The 21,716-nt window shown below is 41.3% G+C and overlaps 1 protein-coding gene across 5 annotated transcripts in view; it reads right to left on the bottom strand.

Annotated features, from left to right (window-relative positions):
- The window catches only part of UBE2F (ubiquitin conjugating enzyme E2 F (putative)), a 75,956-nt gene extending 54,969 nt beyond the window's left edge, over positions 1–20,987 (bottom strand). For all 5 annotated transcript variants that reach the window (XM_054208039.1, XM_054208036.1, XM_054208037.1 and 2 more), the window contains exons 1-5: positions 20,860–20,987; positions 18,136–18,269; positions 10,637–10,666; positions 7,917–7,982; positions 2,476–2,543 (exon numbers count right to left, since the gene is read on the bottom strand). In XM_054208039.1, coding sequence (XP_054064014.1) covers positions 2,476–2,543; positions 7,917–7,982; positions 10,637–10,666; positions 18,136–18,253 — 282 coding nt within the window. In that variant the 5' untranslated portion in view covers positions 18,254–18,269; positions 20,860–20,987. The remainder of the gene's footprint in view (positions 1–2,475; positions 2,544–7,916; positions 7,983–10,636; positions 10,667–18,135; positions 18,270–20,859) is intronic.
- Positions 20,988–21,716: the final 729 nt, after the last annotated feature.

Genomic DNA, 21,716 nt, shown 5'->3' with positions numbered 1-21,716 from the left:
GCAATGGCACAACTTATGCAAGTTAGAACAAAGACGTAGTCAACCTTAGATTACCACCTTTGTTTTTATAGTGTGTACGTAACCACACACAAGCTAGTATAAGGGTGGCCTGTATTACAGTATAAAATTCTCTGGTGAGGTTAAGAGGAACTTAAAAAAAAAAAAACAAAAAACAAAAAACAAAAACAGAACCAAACCCATAAAATTGCAAACACTATGTAAAACACTTACATGTACTAAGAGAAGTATATCAGCCAGGATCCTAAACACTTTAAAAAAACCCAACAGCTTGAGCAGACAACCCTCAACCAATATTATTATGAAAGGAGAGCATGACTATCAAAAAACGGAGGGGGAAAATTCAAAGCTGTTTCAGAAATGCTACAGTCCTCCACAAGCATGAACTTTTTATAAGATGCAGTGCATGTCCCACTAGACTATAAATAAAGGAGTATCAGGAAGTTTGTGAAGGCATCTTCTGGAAAGCAGACCCAACTCCTCCAATTTCAGAAACAACCTTTCTACGCTACTAGCGGTGTTAATGCACTGTTTGTTCTCCAAGCTCAGTCTGGTAATTCAAGCTATTATAATCCAGACCACTACACCTCCTTCATATTTGTATATAAGCAATGCTGTGACTGAAACTACTACCTATATATAATGTTGAATTTAGGCTTGGTGCATCTAAATACATGAGCCAAACGTTCTCCTGGAAACAATTATCTGGTATCCTCCCCTGTAGTTCTTCAGCCTCTCTGAAAGAAGAGTTCCGAACTATCGGCACCAAAAGTAAGAAAACAGAAAGCAGAAGGATGGGAAAGAGTTAAAAAAGCGAGTAAAATTATCAAAACCATTCAAACTAGAAGAAAATGAGTCTTCCTTCTTCCTGCAATTCATATACCTAAACGCAAATACTGCAACTCAATTGCTCAAATGAGTCTCATTTCCTTACATATCAAACTATTGGAACACAGAACGGCAGGCGTAATTCCCGAGAACCAGACATGTGCCCCAATTGTTTTCCATTTTTGGAGTCTATCTTGTTCTTTTGACAGCTAACTCTGAAAACAACGTCTGAAGTTATTTTTATTGTAATTGCACCTCCCCTCCCTTGCAAGGTTCTACAATTTTAGTAAAGTATAATAATGAAATACTAACATTTCTCATGCTTGAAAAGGCCAGGTTGTCTGGAGTTTTCTATTTCTCTAGAATAAGATACCGCAATCATTTGTAGATCCTCTGGAAAGCTGTTTGCTTAATAACCATTGAAATTGTTATTTTTTTTTAAAGATACTTAACTAAACCGCCTGGGAGACAACGAGTAGAACTGTTGGAGTGCACTGAAGGAGGCCGCTTGTCACCTATCTGTGCTTTCCATGTCCTCCACTGCATCCTCTCAAAAGGGATTAAGCACCTAAGTTCAATATCAGAACTGTAAGCACCAGTTTGAAGGCCCCAGAGAAACAAAAAAAACTTCTCCTTTCTGTTCACCTATTTTATTCTTTCTCTTACAGATAAGCCATTTCTTGGTGAGAATAATCATTAAGTGCAGGTCCCAAGAATAATTAAAAGAAGAGAACAGATGAGCGTGGAACCTCAGCCAGAAGGAAGACTCTGCGGTCTGACTCATCTGCGCTTCCAAGTGGCTTCTGCCAGACAGTTGCAGATACTTATTTTTTTCTTTAAGAGATAATATCACTGAGGCAGTAAAAGCCTCAAAGCTGTTTGGTTACAAACGCTGGACTGCAAAAGAATAGCCAGAGACATGATTATTCCCACTCCCTGGGACTCACGACACGGGACTCCCTGGGACTCCTGGGACACCCACTCCCTGGGACTCACGACAAAAAGTGTCCCATTTTGAACTCTGCAGTATCAGATGCGTTGACAAACTGGAGTGAGCCCAGCAGCCAGCCATGGAGGTGGTGACGAGACCAGAACATGTACAGTACAAGGAGTGTTGAGGGACCTGGATTTGTCCAGCCTGGAGAAGAGAAGGCTGAAGGTGAGAGAGACAGAGAACTGCTGTCTCCTACCACCTAAGGGGAGGGTATAGAGGAGATGGAGTCAGGCTGCTCTTAGAGGTGCACAGTAATAAAGCAAGAGGCAAGAGACAAGCTGCAAAAAGGGAAATTCTGACCTGATATAGGAAAAAAAATTCACAACAAAGGTGATTAAATATTGGAACAGAGGCCCAGAGAGGCAGCAGAATCTCCATCCTAAGACATTTTGAAATGCCAACTGTCCCAGGCCTTGAGCAACTAAATCCAAGTTTTAATACTACCCCAATTTTGAGCAGGAGTTCAGGCGACCTCCAAAAACTCCAGACAACCAAGATTTTTCTACAAACCCATGATATTTTAGTAACAGACAAAAAGATCCTTTCTTAGTCTCAATGCCAAGTTCCCTATGAAGTCCTATTACATGGAAAGGAAATCTAAAATTACAACTGGTCGATAATTGACAAATACTCACCACCATATTGTAGGCATCAGGAACTTCAATTTCAAACTGAAACTTTCCACCCTGGTAATAGCCCTCATCTAGCAAAAAAAAAACAACAAATGACAAAAATAGTTAAATAAGATAAAATAACAGATGCCATATAATACAAAATATCTGTCATTACAAAGACTAAAATAACGGCAGAGGGTTATTGTCAAATATTTAATCTAGTTATACGGTTAACACTAGCTGCATCCTAGTCCAAAGAGACTGTGAACATAACGTCTTCACTCACTCTCAAAACCTTTAAAGCAGAAATTGATTTAAGTCAGAAAAGTCAGTCCCAGAGTGACCTTGGAAAAAACATTTTCCTGATCAGAGTACCAGGCAATACCAAGCTAGAGGAACCTTTGATTGAACCTCTCATGTCTGTATAAGAAAAATCCTGCCATGCAGCAGCCATATGGCATGCGATACCACAACTCCGACCCTTGAAATGAGCTGGACGCATACTTCACTTACTAATGCATGCTAAATCCTGCTCCAGGATTTAGCACATCTTCCTAGCCTTGTGCTAGCAATCATGTATCATGAGTAATAGGAATAATGGTGTGCAAGCGCATGCTTCAAAAGTGTACTACAATAAAAGAGCAAGTTAGCTCTTTTATTATAATTATCTTAGGATGATATATCAGTTAAGAAAATCTGCCTGCCTCTGTCAACCCCAGATTCAGTACTGAATTATTAAAATGGTTAAACCTTATAATTTGAAATCTGAAAACATCTAGTTGCATTTAACCAGAGATAATACAACAGGACAATAGTCAGCCTGCAACTCTTGAGAAGTCTCTGTTCGGCAGTTGAACTGGTTGCAAGTGACCCGAAATGTATCTGCCTGGCTTTGCCATTATTGGGTTTTTTCATTAAGAAAGGGAAACAGACAGGTACCCTGCCCACAGTGGGGCTTTGGGACTCCTAGGAATACTCAGGCTCAAGCTACCTTGAGTACTCCTGGTCTCTGTCACACAGCACAGCCATGGTGAAGGCTTGAGGGTCAATAAGGCTAGTTATTGTATGACAGCATTTTTTGGTATTATTTTTAAAACCAATATTGCAAAGGAAAGTCCTGGGAAGCAATCCATAGTTTATATAAAGATTTAAAACAGTTTTCTTATTATCTAGCTTGTTCCAAAACACAAAAATTTCTAGCTTCTCTACCATATGTCACCAAAATTCTCTTTCAAGATGGTGTCTTCTGGACCTGCCACCTTCCCAGGCCCTACACAGATCCCGCATGACCTTTTATTTTCTCGTACCAACCAATGCACCACATCCACCTGCTCAGGTTTCAATCCACACTACAATCTCACCACTGTCAGCACATGCCTGTAGCTTCCACACTGCAACTGCCACGATCACAAGACAGCAGTCAGCTCCTACCCTCCTCCTCTTTGTAAATCTTTTCACTAAAGCAACAATAAAGCATACTACTCATTACCAATCACTCAAATGTATATTAAAAATTCTTATCTCTGGAGGGCCTCAGTACCCAGCCAGAAATCTTGCAATGCATTAACAAGATAAGCCTTCATGACGAAGTCATCTTACGGCATCTCAAGCAAGTAAATAGGTTCTCCCACATGGTTGTTTCCTTCCCTGTGTCCCACAACACCCAGACAGACTAGGACAAAGACCCTCAATTTTTTAGGCATGTAACAGTGGTGGGAAAAACTGAAGTTCTGGCAAAGTTCGTAATGAGGAAAGCGCTATAAATGAAACAGTCAAGTAAAACAGCTTTAGCACTTAAGTTAGGAAGTTGGCCACTGACGAGACTTCTGCAAAAAGGGAATATGTCTAAGCTCCAGTTTTCCTCCTACTGCTTAAATGTATGTCTTCAAGCTGTATTAACAGCATCCCTCCCACTTCAGTCTCAAGCATTATCAACAACCTGACTATAATCTTAGTTTTTATTTGTAAGGTGTTCTGACAGCTAAAAGTGCTATGAAAATACTAAATTAGATTATTTTATTGCTTTAAAAGAAAAGGCAAGATAATTAGGACAGGCCACAAAGGATGTGCTTTTGATACTAGCTTCTTGAATCATCAGTGTTGAAATGCTCAGCCACGCTCACCGACACTTGTCGTTTTACGGCATGACAAACAGAAAACAGGCTCTTTACTAATTCCCCGAAGAATGGGGCTCTAAAATAACCACACTAACCCTAAACTACCCCAGCTGCCTGGGAACTGCAGGAAAATTGCACTAACCCTACATATTCTTCCAGTTTTCTTCATGTGCAAGCTACCTAAATTAATCTTCTTTTTTTTTCCAGGTCATTACCATGTTTTAGTTTCAGCTTCCGATTTTGTGCTCCAAATATCAGTGCAGCAGGCAGGAGTCTGCCTGCGTTATAAGCACCTATCTCCTTATTTTTCCTAGCTTTTGATCCAATATGGTACTGCTACAAAAATAAGAACAAAGACAAGTGGTGGCATAAGGGCATTTTTCCAACAACAGAACAATTGTTTCAGATGACAAAACGAAAAAGAAGCTTCAGACAGCAGAGAAAGCCAGCAGTATTTCTGTCAGGAACACACCATTTGTCCATTGTGGCAATAAAATCTAAATGTTTTCAATTTTCTAGCGTGTGCTACTATATATCCACTCATGGAACACCGCAGAAAGCTATGGCATAAAGGAATACGAATTTCCTGAGCACAAGTTAACTTTTTATGTGAAATAAGCAGTCAGCCTCATCAAGATTTTCTACAAATTCATTTTCATGTAAAACTCACTGTCACCAGAACAGTTTTGTGACATTATATACTTACTAAGAATGGTTATTTCAGAAGTGCAAAACAAGGGAGATGAAAGTATTTCTTTCTACAGAAAGTTTATTTTCTTATTCAAATTAGCCTTTTTGTGAGAAACTAAAGAATCTTCTTTCATTGCCCTTTCAAGACCAGCCACATTTGAAATGACTGCATAAAACAAGGCACCCGAGAACAGGCTTTGTCAATAACATGAAGCTAGGATGCTGACCACAAAAGACATTTCTGTATAAAAAAAAACATGTTCAGCCAGTACCTTCATGGTATTCTGACAGCCGACTACTTTCAGAAACTGTCTTGGTGTAAGATTCCTCATAAAATATGGTTACAGAATTCAATCTCTAACATTAAGCAGAATATAAGAGAACTTAAACATAAAATATGAATAGAAAATAATTAGCACCCCTTTAACAGTTATGTCATAGAAGGATGCAATCTCTGTAACTGCAGAAAAGAAAACTGAGAACTCAAAGAAGTGAGCCGGCAAGAACCTCTTTACTGTTCAGACCCCCAGCCCTGGCTTACTAACAGACTTACTACATAGGTCCTACCAGTGAGAACTGCAAGGCAGCATTAGATATTCCCTGGCACCCGCAGCTGCGCTGAGCCCAGCTCTTGTTACACAATTGGAAAGCTGCAGAGATATTTGCAAAGCATTCCCTTAAGAGCCAGATGTACAAGCAGGATTTCTAGAAGTAACTCAGCTCCTCAATGCAAGAGACAGTTCCAGGCAGGAGGAAGAAAACTGTCTCTTCCTCCTGACTCAAGATTCATGCAACATTGTTCAGACACTGCAAAAAGAGTTGCCTCCAGCAAAGATTTTGGCCCATCTGAGACAGAAAAACTCTGTGAGAGCCACTTAGCTGTTTCTCTGCTATGCCAGAGAAAACTAAGATTTAGCATACTCTAACGAAAAACCTCAACAATAAAGGAAATCAGAAAGCTGCAAAGATTTTCTTGGTATGTGTTATGTTCTGCCTTTAGAGAGCTGTGCTAAGCTGTAGCTGATCACAAGATTCTGTACCTGAATTATGCACAGCTGAAAATAGATGTTTACTTCGGTCAGACTGCAACTGCAGAGACTTCAGCTGTGCAGCTATATTTAGAGTAACAAAATGTTAATTAAGATCATCTCATTCTCAGGATCATTTCAGCAATGAAGCTAGCACAAAAACCATGCTCTGCACCCAACAACTGTCTTCTGACTGCAACATCTTGCTGCACAGCAGTTAGACAAAAAAAAAAAAAGACTATGTATTTAGCCACCTTCAAATTAGTATGAAGAAGCTATCATTGCTTCATATTCAAGACATCCCTAACTCACAGGGTGATGATCTTATAAAGCCAACTCATTTCCAAAATATAATAAAGCAGCATCATGTAAAGTGAAGGACATTTGGTGCAAGCAGACTAACGCTCACCAAGTAAACATGAATACAACTCCTACACAGAATGAGAGGTTAAAAGTTCTATAATAATATATAATTGAATTTATTTTTGATTACACTGAATCGGGCAAGTCTTACTCATTTTTCCATCACAAAAAGGAGTCACATGAATGGACATGTTAACAAAGACCACCCAAGACTTCTACCGATGAGGAAGCACTAGTTGACTTTGGCTAATAAGCAGCAACAGTGACATCTAGCGCCCATTTGACTTCAAGATACTGGATTATCAGAAAAATTCCCATCACCCTGTTATGTGTAAACCTTTATTTGTATAGGTAAGGCATCAGGATGGCTGCCACACTGCATCCAAATTCTGTTGTATACACATCTACAAGAATTAGTTGGCAGGGAGATCCTGATCTCAGCACATCTAACTCAAACAATTCAGTGTACTGAACACATCAATATTCTCATTTAAATAGTTGCACAGAGTCTCAAAGGTAACACACAGGAAAATAAGAAGCGCATATGACATTTAAATACTCTTGCATGCAAATTCATCCATAAAACACAACTTTCTATTCTAAAATCGACAGCCACATGAGCAAACTCTGTAATTTCAGATGGCTATTAAGAAACTCACGATAAATTCTGAAAAGGTAGTCCTGACGTTTTGTTTTTATTGAACAGTATGCCAGCAGATGCTTCACAGTATATTTACATTAGTTTTATTAATAATAAATGACCTAATTTCCACATACTTGAATATTCAAAGACTAAGAGACACCTACTTGTTAAGCATCTTCAGACACACACAGATTTGAAGTTTTCCATAGTGTTACATCTGTCATCTACCTTTTAACTCTGCAGACTCAAGCAATCAGTAGAAAACAAATATGTAACAGGGCTGTAAGAAGAATGTCTCTAGACGTAGTCTAAGATTTCTCTCAGCAAACAAAACAAGGCTGTTTAAAATTGGCTGAGAGGAAAAAAAAAAAAATATGTTTTCAACCAAAGAGAGCAAACAAGACTTGAATACTTCCTAAACCTGCCCAATTTTGATGGCCCTTTTGTTGGAATCAAGTTCTCAAAATCCAGCACAATTTCTCCATTGCATCTACAAAATAATCACTATTACAGCTAGTCTTTCTTTGACTAGAAAGTTTATGGGATTCTTGAGCAAACTCTTGGAATTACATTTCCTAAACATCAACACATATAGAAACAAAACACGTTTAAAAAAATTACCTGGGATTACAGTTAGCTGAAAATAATGAAGCTTGTTTGGGTCAGGAAAATTCACTTTACATGTACCTGTGAAGCAAAACAACAATTTACATCAGAAAATTGTTTTTCCACAGTTGGGAAAGCAAGTATATCATCTTTCATCGTAGAGTCATAGGATGGTTAGCCTTGAGAGGGACCTTAAAGATCGAGTTCCAACCCACCTGCCCTGGGCAGGGACACCTCCCACCAGACCAGGTTCCTCCAAGCCCCGTCCAACCTGGCCTTGAACCCCTCCAGGGATGGGGCAGCCACAGCTTCTCTGGGCAACCTGGGCCAGGGGCTCACCACCCTCACAGCAAAGAATTTCTTCCTAATATCTAATCTAAATCTTCCCTCTTCCAGTTTAAAACCATTACCCCTTGTCCTATCGCTACACTCCCTGATCCAGAGTCCCTCCCCATCTCTCCTGTAGGCCCCCTTCAGGTACTGGAAGGCCGCTATAAGGTCTCCCCAGAGCCTTCTCTTCTCAAGGCTGAACCACCCCAACTCTCTCCTCCTGCCTTCATAGCAGAGGTGCTCCAGCCCTCTCATCATCTCCATGGCCCTCCTCTGGAGTCACTCTAACAGGTCCATGTCCTTACTTTGGGGGCCCCAGAGCTGGACGCAGTACTCCAGGCGGGATCTTAGTGAAGCCATGTTAGCTGTCACCAATCACCTCCTTATTTTCCACGTGCCAGTCATATTCTCCAAATTCACTCCCTGATTAATCCTTCCAGCCAAGTGATTTCCTCCCATACTTTAAGTGCTTCATCCCTATACAGTTATAGGTCACCTGCAGTAATGGAATTTCACTTCTTTAAGCTGTGAGGAAGCTTATCTCCTTTCTGTAAACCATGCTGTCTCAAAGACCTTAAAATGCCAAAAGCATTTGGTCTTCTGCATATATACTAGCTGCATGTTAAGATGACAGCATACATAATGAGCATCTCTTCCTTACAAGTTCTTTAATGGTAATGTGTATATCTTAATATTTGATCATACACTGAAGCCTGCAAGAAGTCATGCCATCACAGTCCTATGCTAACAAAGGATTATTTACACCTGTAAGGTATAATGAGACACAAGCTTTACTGAAAGCCTTATCCAAAAACCAGTGAAGTCTCCGTTCAACTGTCATATTGAACAAATTTCTTCTGCATAACCAATTAACTGCAAAGGTTATGGAGCACTGTTTACAAACCAAACACTCTGTTTTTATTCTCAGACTAGCTGAATTTAAGAATAGTGACAATGAAGAACAAGTGTGGGAAAAAAAAGATAAAACATCAATCTGATTAAACTAGGCGGTGGTTTCAGTTCAACAGATTCAAGTTCACAGCATAACAGCCCTTTGTTCACATTTGATGACACAAACTAAGTTGCCTTTCCATGCACAAAACTGGCCTTTCTTGATTATGGCAGAGACAAGCTGGCAAGCTGTCACTAGAAGACGCGTACATCCATGGATACATTATCACCCATATTATGCAGCCTTTAGCTTCTTAATCCATCAAGCTGGTTTTTCTTTTTCTGTAGTCAAGAAGCTAAACAGTACCTGAGATATTGATCCTATTTGCCTGAAAAAATAACTAGAATTGTACACAAACCCTAGCAATGCATTCTTATACTAACTACAAACCCCAATACACGTTTCTCAGGTGTTTGTTACCCTATAGAAGAGTCTACACAAAAAAGTTTAACAGAAGTTAAAATTACTCTGTGTAAAATCTCTGTAATTGCCTTTAAGAAAGAAGAGCATAAGAAAGGAAGAGTTAAACAACACCTCTTCCTGCCCTCCCTTTCTGCTGCTTCCATTTTGCATTTTTCCCCTTATAATTCCTTGCATCGGGCAGCGTGTACACTGAAAAGCCTGATTTTTGAGATCTGAGCATTGATCCAGATTTAGAATCATTAGCAAGTAGAAGATGTTCATGAGAAGCAGCACTCAGAAGTTTAACCTGGAGAAAAAAAATACATGGTCAAAGCTTCCCTTAAATGGGTAAAAAATAGAAACATCATGAGCTACCTGCAGGATAATCAGAGAGAATATTCACCGCTCTCCTTGTAAAATAAGCATATGGGCAAAACAGTGTGAATGCACAGCACGGTAATAACCTGCACGTATACTCTCGGTCTGCTGCAAGCGGCTCATGCCTCTTTCCCTGCAGGGAAAGCATCTTAGATTACTCTGACACAGGAACGTACACCACAGGAGCTTATGTAGAGCGAACAATGGTCTCTGAATGTCCCTCTGAGCTTACTAGGCAATAACTTGTTCTTGCTTGTATTCCAAGAACTCATGGCAGAATGATGCTGTTCTGGTCAACATTTGAAGGCAAAGGGAGCTCAGCAACAACTCAGCTTCACTGCCAACACTCACCCTCAGCAACAAATACCCAGCAGCAGGAGGAACTTTACTCCCCTTTATAAAGAAAGGCTTTGTGTTTTGCTGTCCATTACAGAACTAGACTTTCTAAAGCTAAAGAGCAGAAAACATACCCTTGATTTTTAACTATCTATCCACCTCTCCACAATCCCTTCAGAGGCCGTAACGAAGAAAACCTGTTCAAACCTGGGTGGCAGAGTTTTGCATAGCTTTCCCTAGCATTAACAAACATCATTGGCATTCATACTTCAGTCAAAACATTCAGGTCAATGGTTCTTTTCTCCTTAAAATGCATGTCATCAAATGCCATACTTACAAGGTAAATTAGCTTCAAGTTCTGCAACCTCTGTTGAAAGAAAAAAAAAAAAAAACTGTTATTTATGCAAACATAAAGCCATTCTTCAAGTCCAAGTTGGCAGATCTAATTTTAACCACCCTGTAAATCAAATTTCACTTAAAAACACAATTAAGCTGCACTGGAGGTTTACCTTGAAATTTCTCTTTAAGTCACGCAATTCATTACTAAAAAAGCTCATCTGCCCTGCAGACAATACAAGCATATCCTACTGTGATCAGGAGGTTCAGGTCTGCCAAGACCGAAGTGCCAAGACTTCTAACAGACAGAGCACTGGCATTTCAAAAGATATCATTATCTAAACCTCCAAACTCATCTATGCAAGGCACTAAAATACGGAAGGCCAAAACTCCACAGCCTGCAAAACACAAGAGCAGAAAAACAACGACAATCAAGGCGCCAATGCAACAATTAAAACAAGCACACGAGGTTCACAGCCTGCATAAGCATCACCACTCTCCATCATCTAACTGCTGATGTTCTTCCACCATCAGCTACAGACTGCTTCAGGTTCCACACTGCTTTTGTAGGGAAGCCTCCAAACAGCTCAAAAACAGCTACTATACCCTAATTCAAGGGTACTGTCACACTAGATGTGGTCCTGCCTGCAGAAACCAGCATTAAGAGCACCAAGAGAACAGAGAAAGACAAAGCTTCACTTCAAGCACCTGGCACAGCAACGTGCATTGCTCGGTGATAAAACAACCTGACTGGTTTATGCAGCAAGCATGATGCTTATTTGACTCTCACCTCCCACTTGGCTTGGCATGGCCCTGGTATCCCTGCATCTGCAGCCTACTATACCAAGAGAGAAAACCCCACCAAAACAGAAACACTGTGTTTCACACTTACCTAAAAAGTTCACAACTGCACTCCTTAAAATCCCGCACTCCACAGCATTTGAGCAGCCACTGATTTAACCGAAGTTGTGCACTGAAAGACAGACTACACTGGGGGCATACTTCTCCTACAAGTTTTTAAAGAGTACTGTCTTTAATTTTTACTTTACCTTGCTGGTTAAGAAAAAAAAAGACAAGACAACCAACTACTGAAGGCTGCAGCTAAAAAAACCCATGTAAGAGTATTCCCCCATCCCTTTATGTCTCAGAAACAGCTTAGGAACTTCATAAAACAGGGGGAAACTAAGCCTAACATAAGCAACCAATGCTATTTATAAGTGATTTCACCAACAATAATTCTCCCTACCTGTGACAATTCTCAGGACAGGCACAGGAACACACACTCCTGACGTGTGTACAGGCATATGGTTTATGAGACCCCCATATGAATGTTATAGTCAGTAACACACAGACTATAATCATGTTGTTCTGCTCCCTCCCCTTCTCCCACCTCAACAAGTCAGAATATAGAAGAGCTTTGTTTACTAGCCTTGCCACAAAGAGTCAGGCCATACGCTTCCCACTGGAGTTTGCTTTTAAGTACACAAAATGAAAGCATTATTTCCTCCACTGAAATTAATGTTCTCATCTACAGCAATAGTTACTTCTCTCTGGTTTTGTCCAAAAAGCCCCCTCTCCTGTTTAGGTCCCTCTTTATTGTGCATCTTTAAGACTGCTAGAGACCAAGAGAAATACCTTGACACTCTTGACAAAAACTCCATTTGCCAGTATGTCACTACAGACCAGTACTAGAAGTCAAACAAGCCACCTAATACTGACAGTTCTTCAGTAGAATAAGAGATGTATATTTCCCTTCCACTTACAAATATTTATTTTAAACAAGACAGTATAAACTCACATGCTTCAGCTCCTATACAATATTACAAAACTTATTATCCTGATATCAAAAACTAGAAAAAGCCACTGCACTTGGAAATCTCTAACTCTGCAATGTATCACTTCATACAAAAGAACAGTATTTTCCCCCCTCTCAATTTCCTCTCCTGTTATTGTGAGGAGGGATATTCCCGTACTTGAAGGCTTGAAGAAAGCAAATATATGGATTCTCATTTTTATTTACAATGAGCATGCACCCCACTTTTATAATCAGTTTCCCACTTCCATTCTCTCAGGTTTATACAAATGCACACCTGAAACATTTTGCAGTTACATAAATCTGGTTGTAAAAGCCAGAAGTGTTGAAGACAACTGAGGAATAAGCCATGCTAACCCATTGTCTTAGCTACTAAGTTATTCCAAGCTGCCACAATCAAACTAAGCAGTACTGGTAACATAAAATGGAATTATGATCTTTAGGTGCACTACAAAAAAGTAGTTCAAGGGACAACCTTTGTGATCAATAAGCGATACACATTGCTGCTACTGCCATCCTGGCAAGTTCTTTATCTTTATTTCACTTTATTAGTCACATTCCTTATACAATACTAAACTTAAATAGTACTTCGGCTTGTCCTCAGACACTTTCAAATTTTCAGAAAGGATATGCCTTTCAAGTTCAGCAGTGCATGGCTGCAGGAACAGTCACGTGGCCTCTATTCCTAACTTCAGTAAGTTTCCCCTTAGAGATTAATTTAAAGCTGTTTTAACATGAAAAATTGCCTCTGCCACACAGAGAAAATTGAAAGTTGATAAAGCAAGTGTACTTCTTGGTCTATTTTAATTGGTGTACTAGGCCGATAGAATTAGGGCCCTACTCTCCAACTGAGCCTATATTGAAAATCCAGTGAAGATAGAGATGCAAGAATGAGTCATACTGAACTTCTAACAAAGCTGTGCTTTATTAGAGCCTCTCTTCCTGCCAGAGAGGCAGCAGAGCCCCTTCAAGCACCATTTCTGTCTGCTGCTTCTCCCCACATCCGCATTTGCTTTCTACCTTCTCCAGTTGTTCACATTTCCTCTGTTTGATTTGTCCATAAACGTTAGCCATGGCTTGGTCTCTCTCCAGTCCACCCTTCCTTGGCCAGAAAGCCTCTCTCCAAGAGCTGGCAGCCTGAATTACTAGTTCTCTCCCCCCGACACCCTCAGACACTGCTGCCCTCAGTGATTTCTACGTGGTAGATGTTTTCCTGTGACTTCCCAGGGTTTCAGATCAGAACTACCACCGTGATCCTCACCCCAGACAGACATGCCCTGCTAACCTCCAAATTTGCTCCATTAGTTGCTGAGATAATCAGCAGGGTACGAACTGCTACCAAATCCTGTTTAGCAGCCCTGATTAACACCCTAGAGGAAAAACAGCTGCAAGAGAATATCCAGCTGTCTCAGAATTACTTCCCTACATAAAACTTTAGGGATAAAGATTTTCCTTTCATAACACATCCATTAAATAACCCAACAAATAGTGCCCTAAGCCATGACTGATACTTGAATATATAACAATACCGACAGCTAAGCAATCAAAGGGACAGCTTAGATAAAAATAACAAAGGGCACCACTATCTTAAGAGCAGCTTTTCCACAGAAGTGGAAAAAAAAAAAAAGCCTATTTAACTTGCACCCATCACTAAATCCAAAGACAGTAGCACCTGACGACACTCTACTGATATATCACATACTTCCAATTTTACTAACTTTGAACTTTTTTCTCATTCATATGGTGCAAATAGTTAACATCACACCTAAATTATCATATTTTTCCTATTTTAAGGTAGTATCAGTTAGCAGACATATTCAGTTGGTCTATGCCAAATTTTTAAAAGTTTATAAACATGGTCTACACTTATCAGTGGCTGAAGTCATGGCCATCTACCCCATAATCAAAGTGGCATTGATCTATTTACCAGTCAGTGTACACAATACGTTCGAGGACTGCAGGGTTATCAGTGTGACAACATATCCTTCAAAGAGATCCTATAATGCTTCCCTGGACCAGACTCTCTATCAACACAAACAAGGCTGTCTTTAATTTACCTTCAGATAAAAACCAGACACTGTCTGCATCTAGGCGATACCTCCAGTAAAACTGGCAGACGTCTGCCTGCAGAATTTATTAGACTATCACCAATTTACTGTGGATCAGGAATAGGAGAATCTCTCTCCAGCACATCATCACTCGAGCAGGCAAACAGCTATCTGACCTTGGTTCATACATTATCACCAGCTCCCAGTGCCAGGCAAGATTTAGGGTACCGCACCAAAAATCACCCTCAGCTAAGCTTCCAGGACAGCCCACCACGTAAGCTGCTGTGGACGCTGCACAAATCTGTTGCCTGCTGTTCTCTTATTGACTCAGAAGCTATAGACTTACTTGAGGCCAAGAAGGATCCGTATGTGCTGCAGAAAAGAGCATAGCTATCACTGAGCTTTCTAACGTACGTGACCACAGTCCCTTGTTCTTTCAACTCAGAGGCTTTTTACAGTAGAATAAAGCCACCAGTTCTAACACCGTTAATAGGTACAACTGAACCAGCACTAATCTCAGCAGAACTGCTGGGGCAAACAAGGACAGGACATGCCGGGCCTTTTCTCATCTCCTCCTCCTTCCTTATTTATGGCCAGGATTTTTTTTTTTTTGTGTGTGTGTGTGTAGAACTGATTATTTTTTAATTCACAATTGCCAGGAGATTGACCATAGCCTTTCACCCATCCTGCAACTCTCATTTCTGTGTTTGATAGAACTCCAGTCTAAATAAAGATCAGCAACAACTTCTACTTACAACTACTCTTACAGTCCCCCACCAACTTTGTTTCAAGTCTAATATAACAGCCTGAAGTTGAACGTACACCAGGCTATTACAGTTCCATACAGTCAAGTGATAGAAGGCACCAGTGCTGGTCCAGATGCAATAGCATCCTTACTATATACACACCTTTAGCAGGCAGCTCTTCACTCCCTATCAAACTCATTCCTGCAGATATAGACAATGTGACCTAAAAAAAAACCCTGTCAACATCAGAAGTCCATCTTCACTCTGGTCCTCAACATTGGAGATGCTGCTTCAGCTGATTTAGCTTTAAGAGCTGGAACAAGTTGTAGAAACTTTTGTAATTGAAAGGTCTACATTTAAAGAGTAGCTTAAAAGATAATATCCCCAACAAGTCTTTTTCAGACCAGCTACTATATTTTCCCTTCGCTTTCAGTGTAGTTATACTGAAGTGATCTACTTCTACTGTCAGTTCCCATTTCACTCCAGAAACCATTCTAACCACTCTTACAGCCGCTCCTACAACTCTTTTGTGAGCCACAAGATACAACTTCCACGCACAATCAGATCACAATCCAACACTTGCACTTGTCAGACGGATGCCGGCAGTGACCTGCTTTTAACATTAGTCAGTTTGGGACTCAACTCATTCAATACTTGGTCTGTGCTGGTTTGCTAACGGTAGCCATAGCAATTGCAACACCAATACTAATTTTTTATAGCTTACATTCATTTCTTCCCCTGCAGACATAGGTAAGGTTTTAGTCATAAAAGTGAAAAACATGACTGCTTTTTACTAAGGGTACAGTAAAATTTCTTATGGCACCTCACACTATACCAGGCATTGTAGTTAAAGTGTATTTATATTACACTGCTATTTTCCCTTCAACTTTACGCTTGTAGGTTAGTGAAAATCTCAGATTATATATATTTAGTAATTTGGCTTTGTAGCTTAGCCTGATTAAAGAGCTTATTCCTCCTGCCCGATATCTTTCCCGCTCAGAATTAGCATTTACTGAGGATTTCCAAACTGAAAGTCTAAAGCAAGCTCTTTGTGAGAGTCATCACATCAGGGTTTAAAGCAAATTAAAACTCCTGTCCTTAGAACAATGCCATGAGAGAAAACTCTGAACGTAACTCTGACTTTCCTACAATCTGCTTGAGGCACTTCCCAGTGCACTGAGGCAGTAGCATTTGCAATGAAACCTTGCTCCAGTATACAGTTTTATGGCAGAATCTACCCTAATCAGAAAATGCCAGGAAATGTAACACTATAGTTAGGCAATATCATTCAGGCAAATATACCAGTGTCAGTCTCAACTCATTCTGAAATAAGACCAGGAAATGCGAGCATTTCATTTGACTGACATGACCCCTTGCACATCAACAATAGTATATTTGCTATTGATCATTTGTAGGGGAGACATCAACCTGAACAACGTATTCCTTGCCACTAGATCAAGCTGCACAGATCAAGCATTGAAACACTCTACTACTACCAGAGGGACTAAACCAGTTTAAGTGCACAGTAACTGCAAAGTGCCAGCACCCATAGATTTTTAAATATAAGTTTATCTGTGCTACAAAAAAACTGAAAAGCAAGTAACAGCTGTCCCCAAATTTACTATAAAATAGCTTAATTATTGTCCCACAAACTACCTCATTTACCCAGAACTGCCACAAAGTAAAAGTTGGGGTTTTTTTCCCCACCAATGGAGAACCAGCTAGTAATATCCTTCAGTAGCCTTTCTAGAACAGACCACATGGTGCTACAAAAACTAGGGTGTTGATTTTTATTTACTACTTTATACTCAACTTCCAGTGACTCCACGTCTACAAAAAATATCTCTTTGCATTACTTTTTTGAGCTTTTTAAAGTTTATTGCTGCTGATCTATACCATTAGAGACCACCAGGACACTGATGTTACTTCTAGCACTTTCTTTCCTGTCACAGGCAGTTATGGTTTTGCTCAAAAAATACCCTTCTACCAAGTCTAATCTGATGTTCTCCTTCTATATATTTAGTCACACTTATGTCACAATTTTTTATCATAATGTTTAATTGATGACACAGTTTCCAACAATGGATTAATTTTTCAGCAAAGGAAGGAGGAGGCTTTTTATGCTTTGCATTATTCAATGAAAATAAGTATCTGTCACGGTTTCAGCTGGGATAGAGTTGACTGGCTTACTGGCAGCTGCTGTAGTGCTATGTTTTGGATTTGGGATAAGAGTGTTGGTAAAGCACTGATGGCTTTTATTGTTGCTAAGCATCAAGGCCTCTTCTGCTCCTCATACTGGCAAGTAGGCTGGGAGTGCACAAGAAGTTGGGAGGGGACACAGCCTGGACAGCTGACCCCAACTGACTGTCATGCTCAGTATAGAAAGCTAGAAGAAGGAGGAAAGGGGGACATTCAGAGTTATGGCACTTGTCCTCCTAAGTAACCATTACACCTGATGGAGCCCTGCTTTCCTAGAGATGGCGGAACACCTGTCTGCAAATGGGAAGCAGTGGATGAATTCCTTCTTTTGTTTTGCTTGCATGTGCAGCTTTTGCTTTACTTATTAAACTGTCTTTATCTCGATCCACGAGTTTTTCCTCACTTTTACCCTTCCAATTCTCTCCCCCGTCCCGCCATGAGGTGAGTGAGCGAGCGGCTGCGTGGTGCTTAGTTGCCAGCTGGGGTTAAGCCACAACAGTGTCCTACAGGTAAAGAGCTATTGGAAATGTGATGTATGCCTATATATACCCTACAGTATAAATCCAAAGGCAAGTCACAAGCAATTTTAAAAATGCTTCTGGAAATCATTTTATATGCAATTTAATATTTTTAGTGGCAACACACCTCCAAATTTTAAATCCCCAAAATATATTTAAATATAAGTTCCTTTCACCTTTAACAAGTAATTTATCTCGAACAGACACCCTCCGAGTTGAATCAGAAGCTGGATTGGACGCACGGGGTCCTCTGACACCATCATCCCGCTTCAACTTGCTTGCCAGAGTTAGCATTACTGCTGTCTTCAACCTAGAACACAAATATTCAAACAAAGTCAATTACCAAAACTAAAGCATGGGGCAGGGGGGGTGTGAGTAAAAAAAGTTAGTTCCTTATTCAACAATTATCATCATATTCTTAGCAGTCAAACTAAGAATATGATGTATACAGTTAATGTGACTGTGATCAAAGACAAGGATGGCCTAGAGTACTTGAAGAATGAAAGTTTGTTTCAGATGTGAATACTGAGAGTTACAGTACATTAGGCCAAGAGGAAGTTCAGTTTTGCTGGAGAAAGGTCACACTTTCATCATTGTTTACAATCCAATTTCACTGCACCATCTACCACAGTATACCACTGCTTGACATCACTCCTTTGAAAGAATTGCTGGGAAAATACCCCTGCCACATCTCTGGCCAGCCAACGTGCTAAGACCATTCTCATCCACACTTCACATGACAATATTCAGTGCTATTTTTGGCTTGGGGTGGGGGGTGGAAGAGAGAGAGAAAGGGGAGGGGTTACTGGCACAGTTCTCTAACACTAGGAAGTATCTTCAAGTCAGCTACCAGGACACAGGAAAGGAAACAGATTTAAACTGCACAACAGTAACCCTTCACACTGCAGAGCGATGGTGGAAAAAGTTACATACGGCTATCTGGTAACTGAAATGAGGAGATTTTTCTGCTGTGTCAGTCCTCTCCTACAGAAGATAACGGCACTGATAAATAAATTACAATAAAAGGTAGACAGAATGCCAAAGTCATAAAACGAAAACATTCAGTCTGTCATAGCTTAATATATTTTGACACTACTTCTAGTGGAAGACAACTCATTCTTCTTAACAGTTTGGCCTAAACCAACATAATGCTGACAAGATCCACATCCTTTAGCCGCCCCCCCCCCCCCCACCTAAAATGGTAGAAGAAATGTTTATCCTTTAGTCACAGGAGCTAATTCAAGAAAATAAAGGGGGGGGGAATTAAAAAGTCAGCATATAGTCTTTACATGAACTAGTTTGCATAGAAGACCAGACAGGTATGATGCAGCAGTTACCAAGACATGAAACGGATGCTCAGGTAACATCAGCTTTCAGATTATAAAACGGAGAATCAGCAAAGATATTCATAAGGCAAATGATAAAGTCCAGGAAACCACTAAGATGAAGAAGATCACACTGAAAAATGACAAGACTTGATACAAGATTTATCTGTCAGCTTCAGCTCTATGTGTCTCGATGTTTCCTTTTTGTAAGCAAGCCCTGAAGTGAAGTTTAACAGGTCCACTGTAACAGCAGTTACTTCGCTTGTTCATTTAGTTTGTCTTTTCTCCAGAGAAAGCAGGAGATAAAGCCCCTGGCCTGCCAATCTAGTCACCACATCTGAAAAAGACAGCCCTGTTGCTTTCCCAAGGTTGTGAGAATGCTGACAGATTTATACCAAACATCAAGCCAACATCAAAATACCAGTGAAGGGGCAAGAAGGAGAAATGAAACAACTGACATGACGCTCGGATGTTGAGAAGAACATAATAGATAACTAACAAGATTTTAAAAAACCCAAAAGCATATATTTCACAATAGTACCTAACAGTATGAAACTCTGATAAGATCTGTAGAAGGTCAATTTCTCTGAAGTTCACAAATATGTATGTTAGCTTCACAATCCACATTTATAAAAAACAAAAATAATCAGTAAAATTTAAGGCAACTGTAAATCCCACTTGCTGAACTGAAACATTTCGCAGGTTTTTTCTCTCCCACTACCCCAGAGCAAGAAAGAATAAGCAGACAACACAGGCCTTTTTTCCTTGGAGAAGAAAGACAACAGTTGATTTTAAAAAAAAAAATTAAAAAAAAAGGGGGGGGAAGTAGGAGAGTCTGGGAAGTAGTGACACAGGGTTATAGAAAAAAAAGAAAAAAAAAAAAGAGAAGAGAAAAACTGTGAACTACAGGCAACATTCCACCCCCCAAAAAATAAACAGTAAAACTTCTAGATGCCAAGTCCAAATGAAATCAACTTTAATGGGAATTAAATGCTTAATATCTTTATAGATCTGTTTCCTCACTGCTTGTCACAGAAAACTAGGAAACCAAAGAAAGAGAAGCGTGACCAGTGTGGAAAAGAGATGATTCGCTCCAACTATCCCCCAAATTTTATCTGTGGAACACAGCGAGGAAGCGACGAAAACTTACTAACCGCACGGGGAAAGTAAGGCTTTACCACTGCACGGCACCGAGCAGGGAGGGGTGCTGTGCTTATTTATAGGGAAGGGCAAGAGAGCCCCGGGATTGCTCCAGCTCCCGCCCTGGGAGAGGGGGCAGCGGGGTCCGCCCTGTCCCGCGCCACCGCCGCTACCGGGAGGCCCCTCCGCAGAGGGGATGGCCGGGTACGACCCTGCCGGGCCAGGGGAGTAGTTCCGGGGGCCCAGCGGGGCACGCCCCGCCGCCGCTGGGGCCCCGAGGCCTGTCGGGCCGGTGCCGCCGCGGGAGCTGTGGGGGCACCGCAGGGGGGAGTAACGAGGCCGGGCCTGAGGCGGGGCGGCGGGGGCCGGGCCCGAGCTGAGGGGGCTATACCCCCCGGCCCGGGACGGGGGGGAAACGGGGCGGCCCGCACGTACCTGAGCGCGGCGTCAGGGCCCGGCTCCCGCGGCCAACACCATCCCCGGGGCTGGCCCGGGGCTGGGGGGCGGTGCTGATGCTGATCCTCCTCCTCCTCCTCCTCCTCCTCCCTCAGCGGCGCCGCCGGAAGTGGGCGGAGCCGCCGCGAGGCGCGCGCCCTTCGACAACAGTTTTTTCGGCATCGCGCGGGGATCTCGCGAGAGTTGGGCGGCCGTCTGGTTCTCGCGAGAGTTGCGGGCGGCAGCGGGGGCCGGGGCGGCCGTTCGGTCCCGGCAGGGCGGCGCCATGTTGGGGGGGTAGCTGCTGTGCGGGACCCCTGCCTCCTACGCCAGGGGTCTCTGTGCTTGAGGGAAATCAGCCCCCGGCCCAGGGCACAGCCTCCCCCCAGCACCAGTGTCATCTTCTACCGTCCCCTTGCAGGGCCCTGGAAACACGGGTTGGTTCAGCTACAGTATTAATTAGACTGATTCACTACGTGACAAGTGGCAACATCGTGAGAGAGGGGAAAAAGAAGCAAATCATCAGCGTGGTTTCAGAAGGAGCGTTTAAAACATCTGGCTTGATACAGCCTTTGCATCAGGGCCTGCTTAAATTAATTCACTTAATCTGTACATTTCAGCACTAGATGAGTGGAAGCAATAGTCAATCAGATTGAGTGTAAAAAACTAAATAAAGAGTGTATATAACAATAGAGAGTATATTACTTGGATATTACAACTAGAATAATGTGACCAGTTGAATCTTTAGAAATGTTCACCTTCAGGTTAGCTCAGACCTTTGACCTTTAAAACTCAAATACATGCATAAACTTAACAAATTTCTTCCAGTCAGTAGCTTCCACTAAATAAGAGGGCCA

Source organism: Rissa tridactyla, chromosome 7 (genome assembly GCF_028500815.1).
Source record: "Rissa tridactyla isolate bRisTri1 chromosome 7, bRisTri1.patW.cur.20221130, whole genome shotgun sequence".
Taxonomy (NCBI): Eukaryota; Metazoa; Chordata; class Aves; order Charadriiformes; family Laridae; genus Rissa; species Rissa tridactyla.
This window is presented reverse-complemented; position numbering and strand designations above follow the sequence as displayed.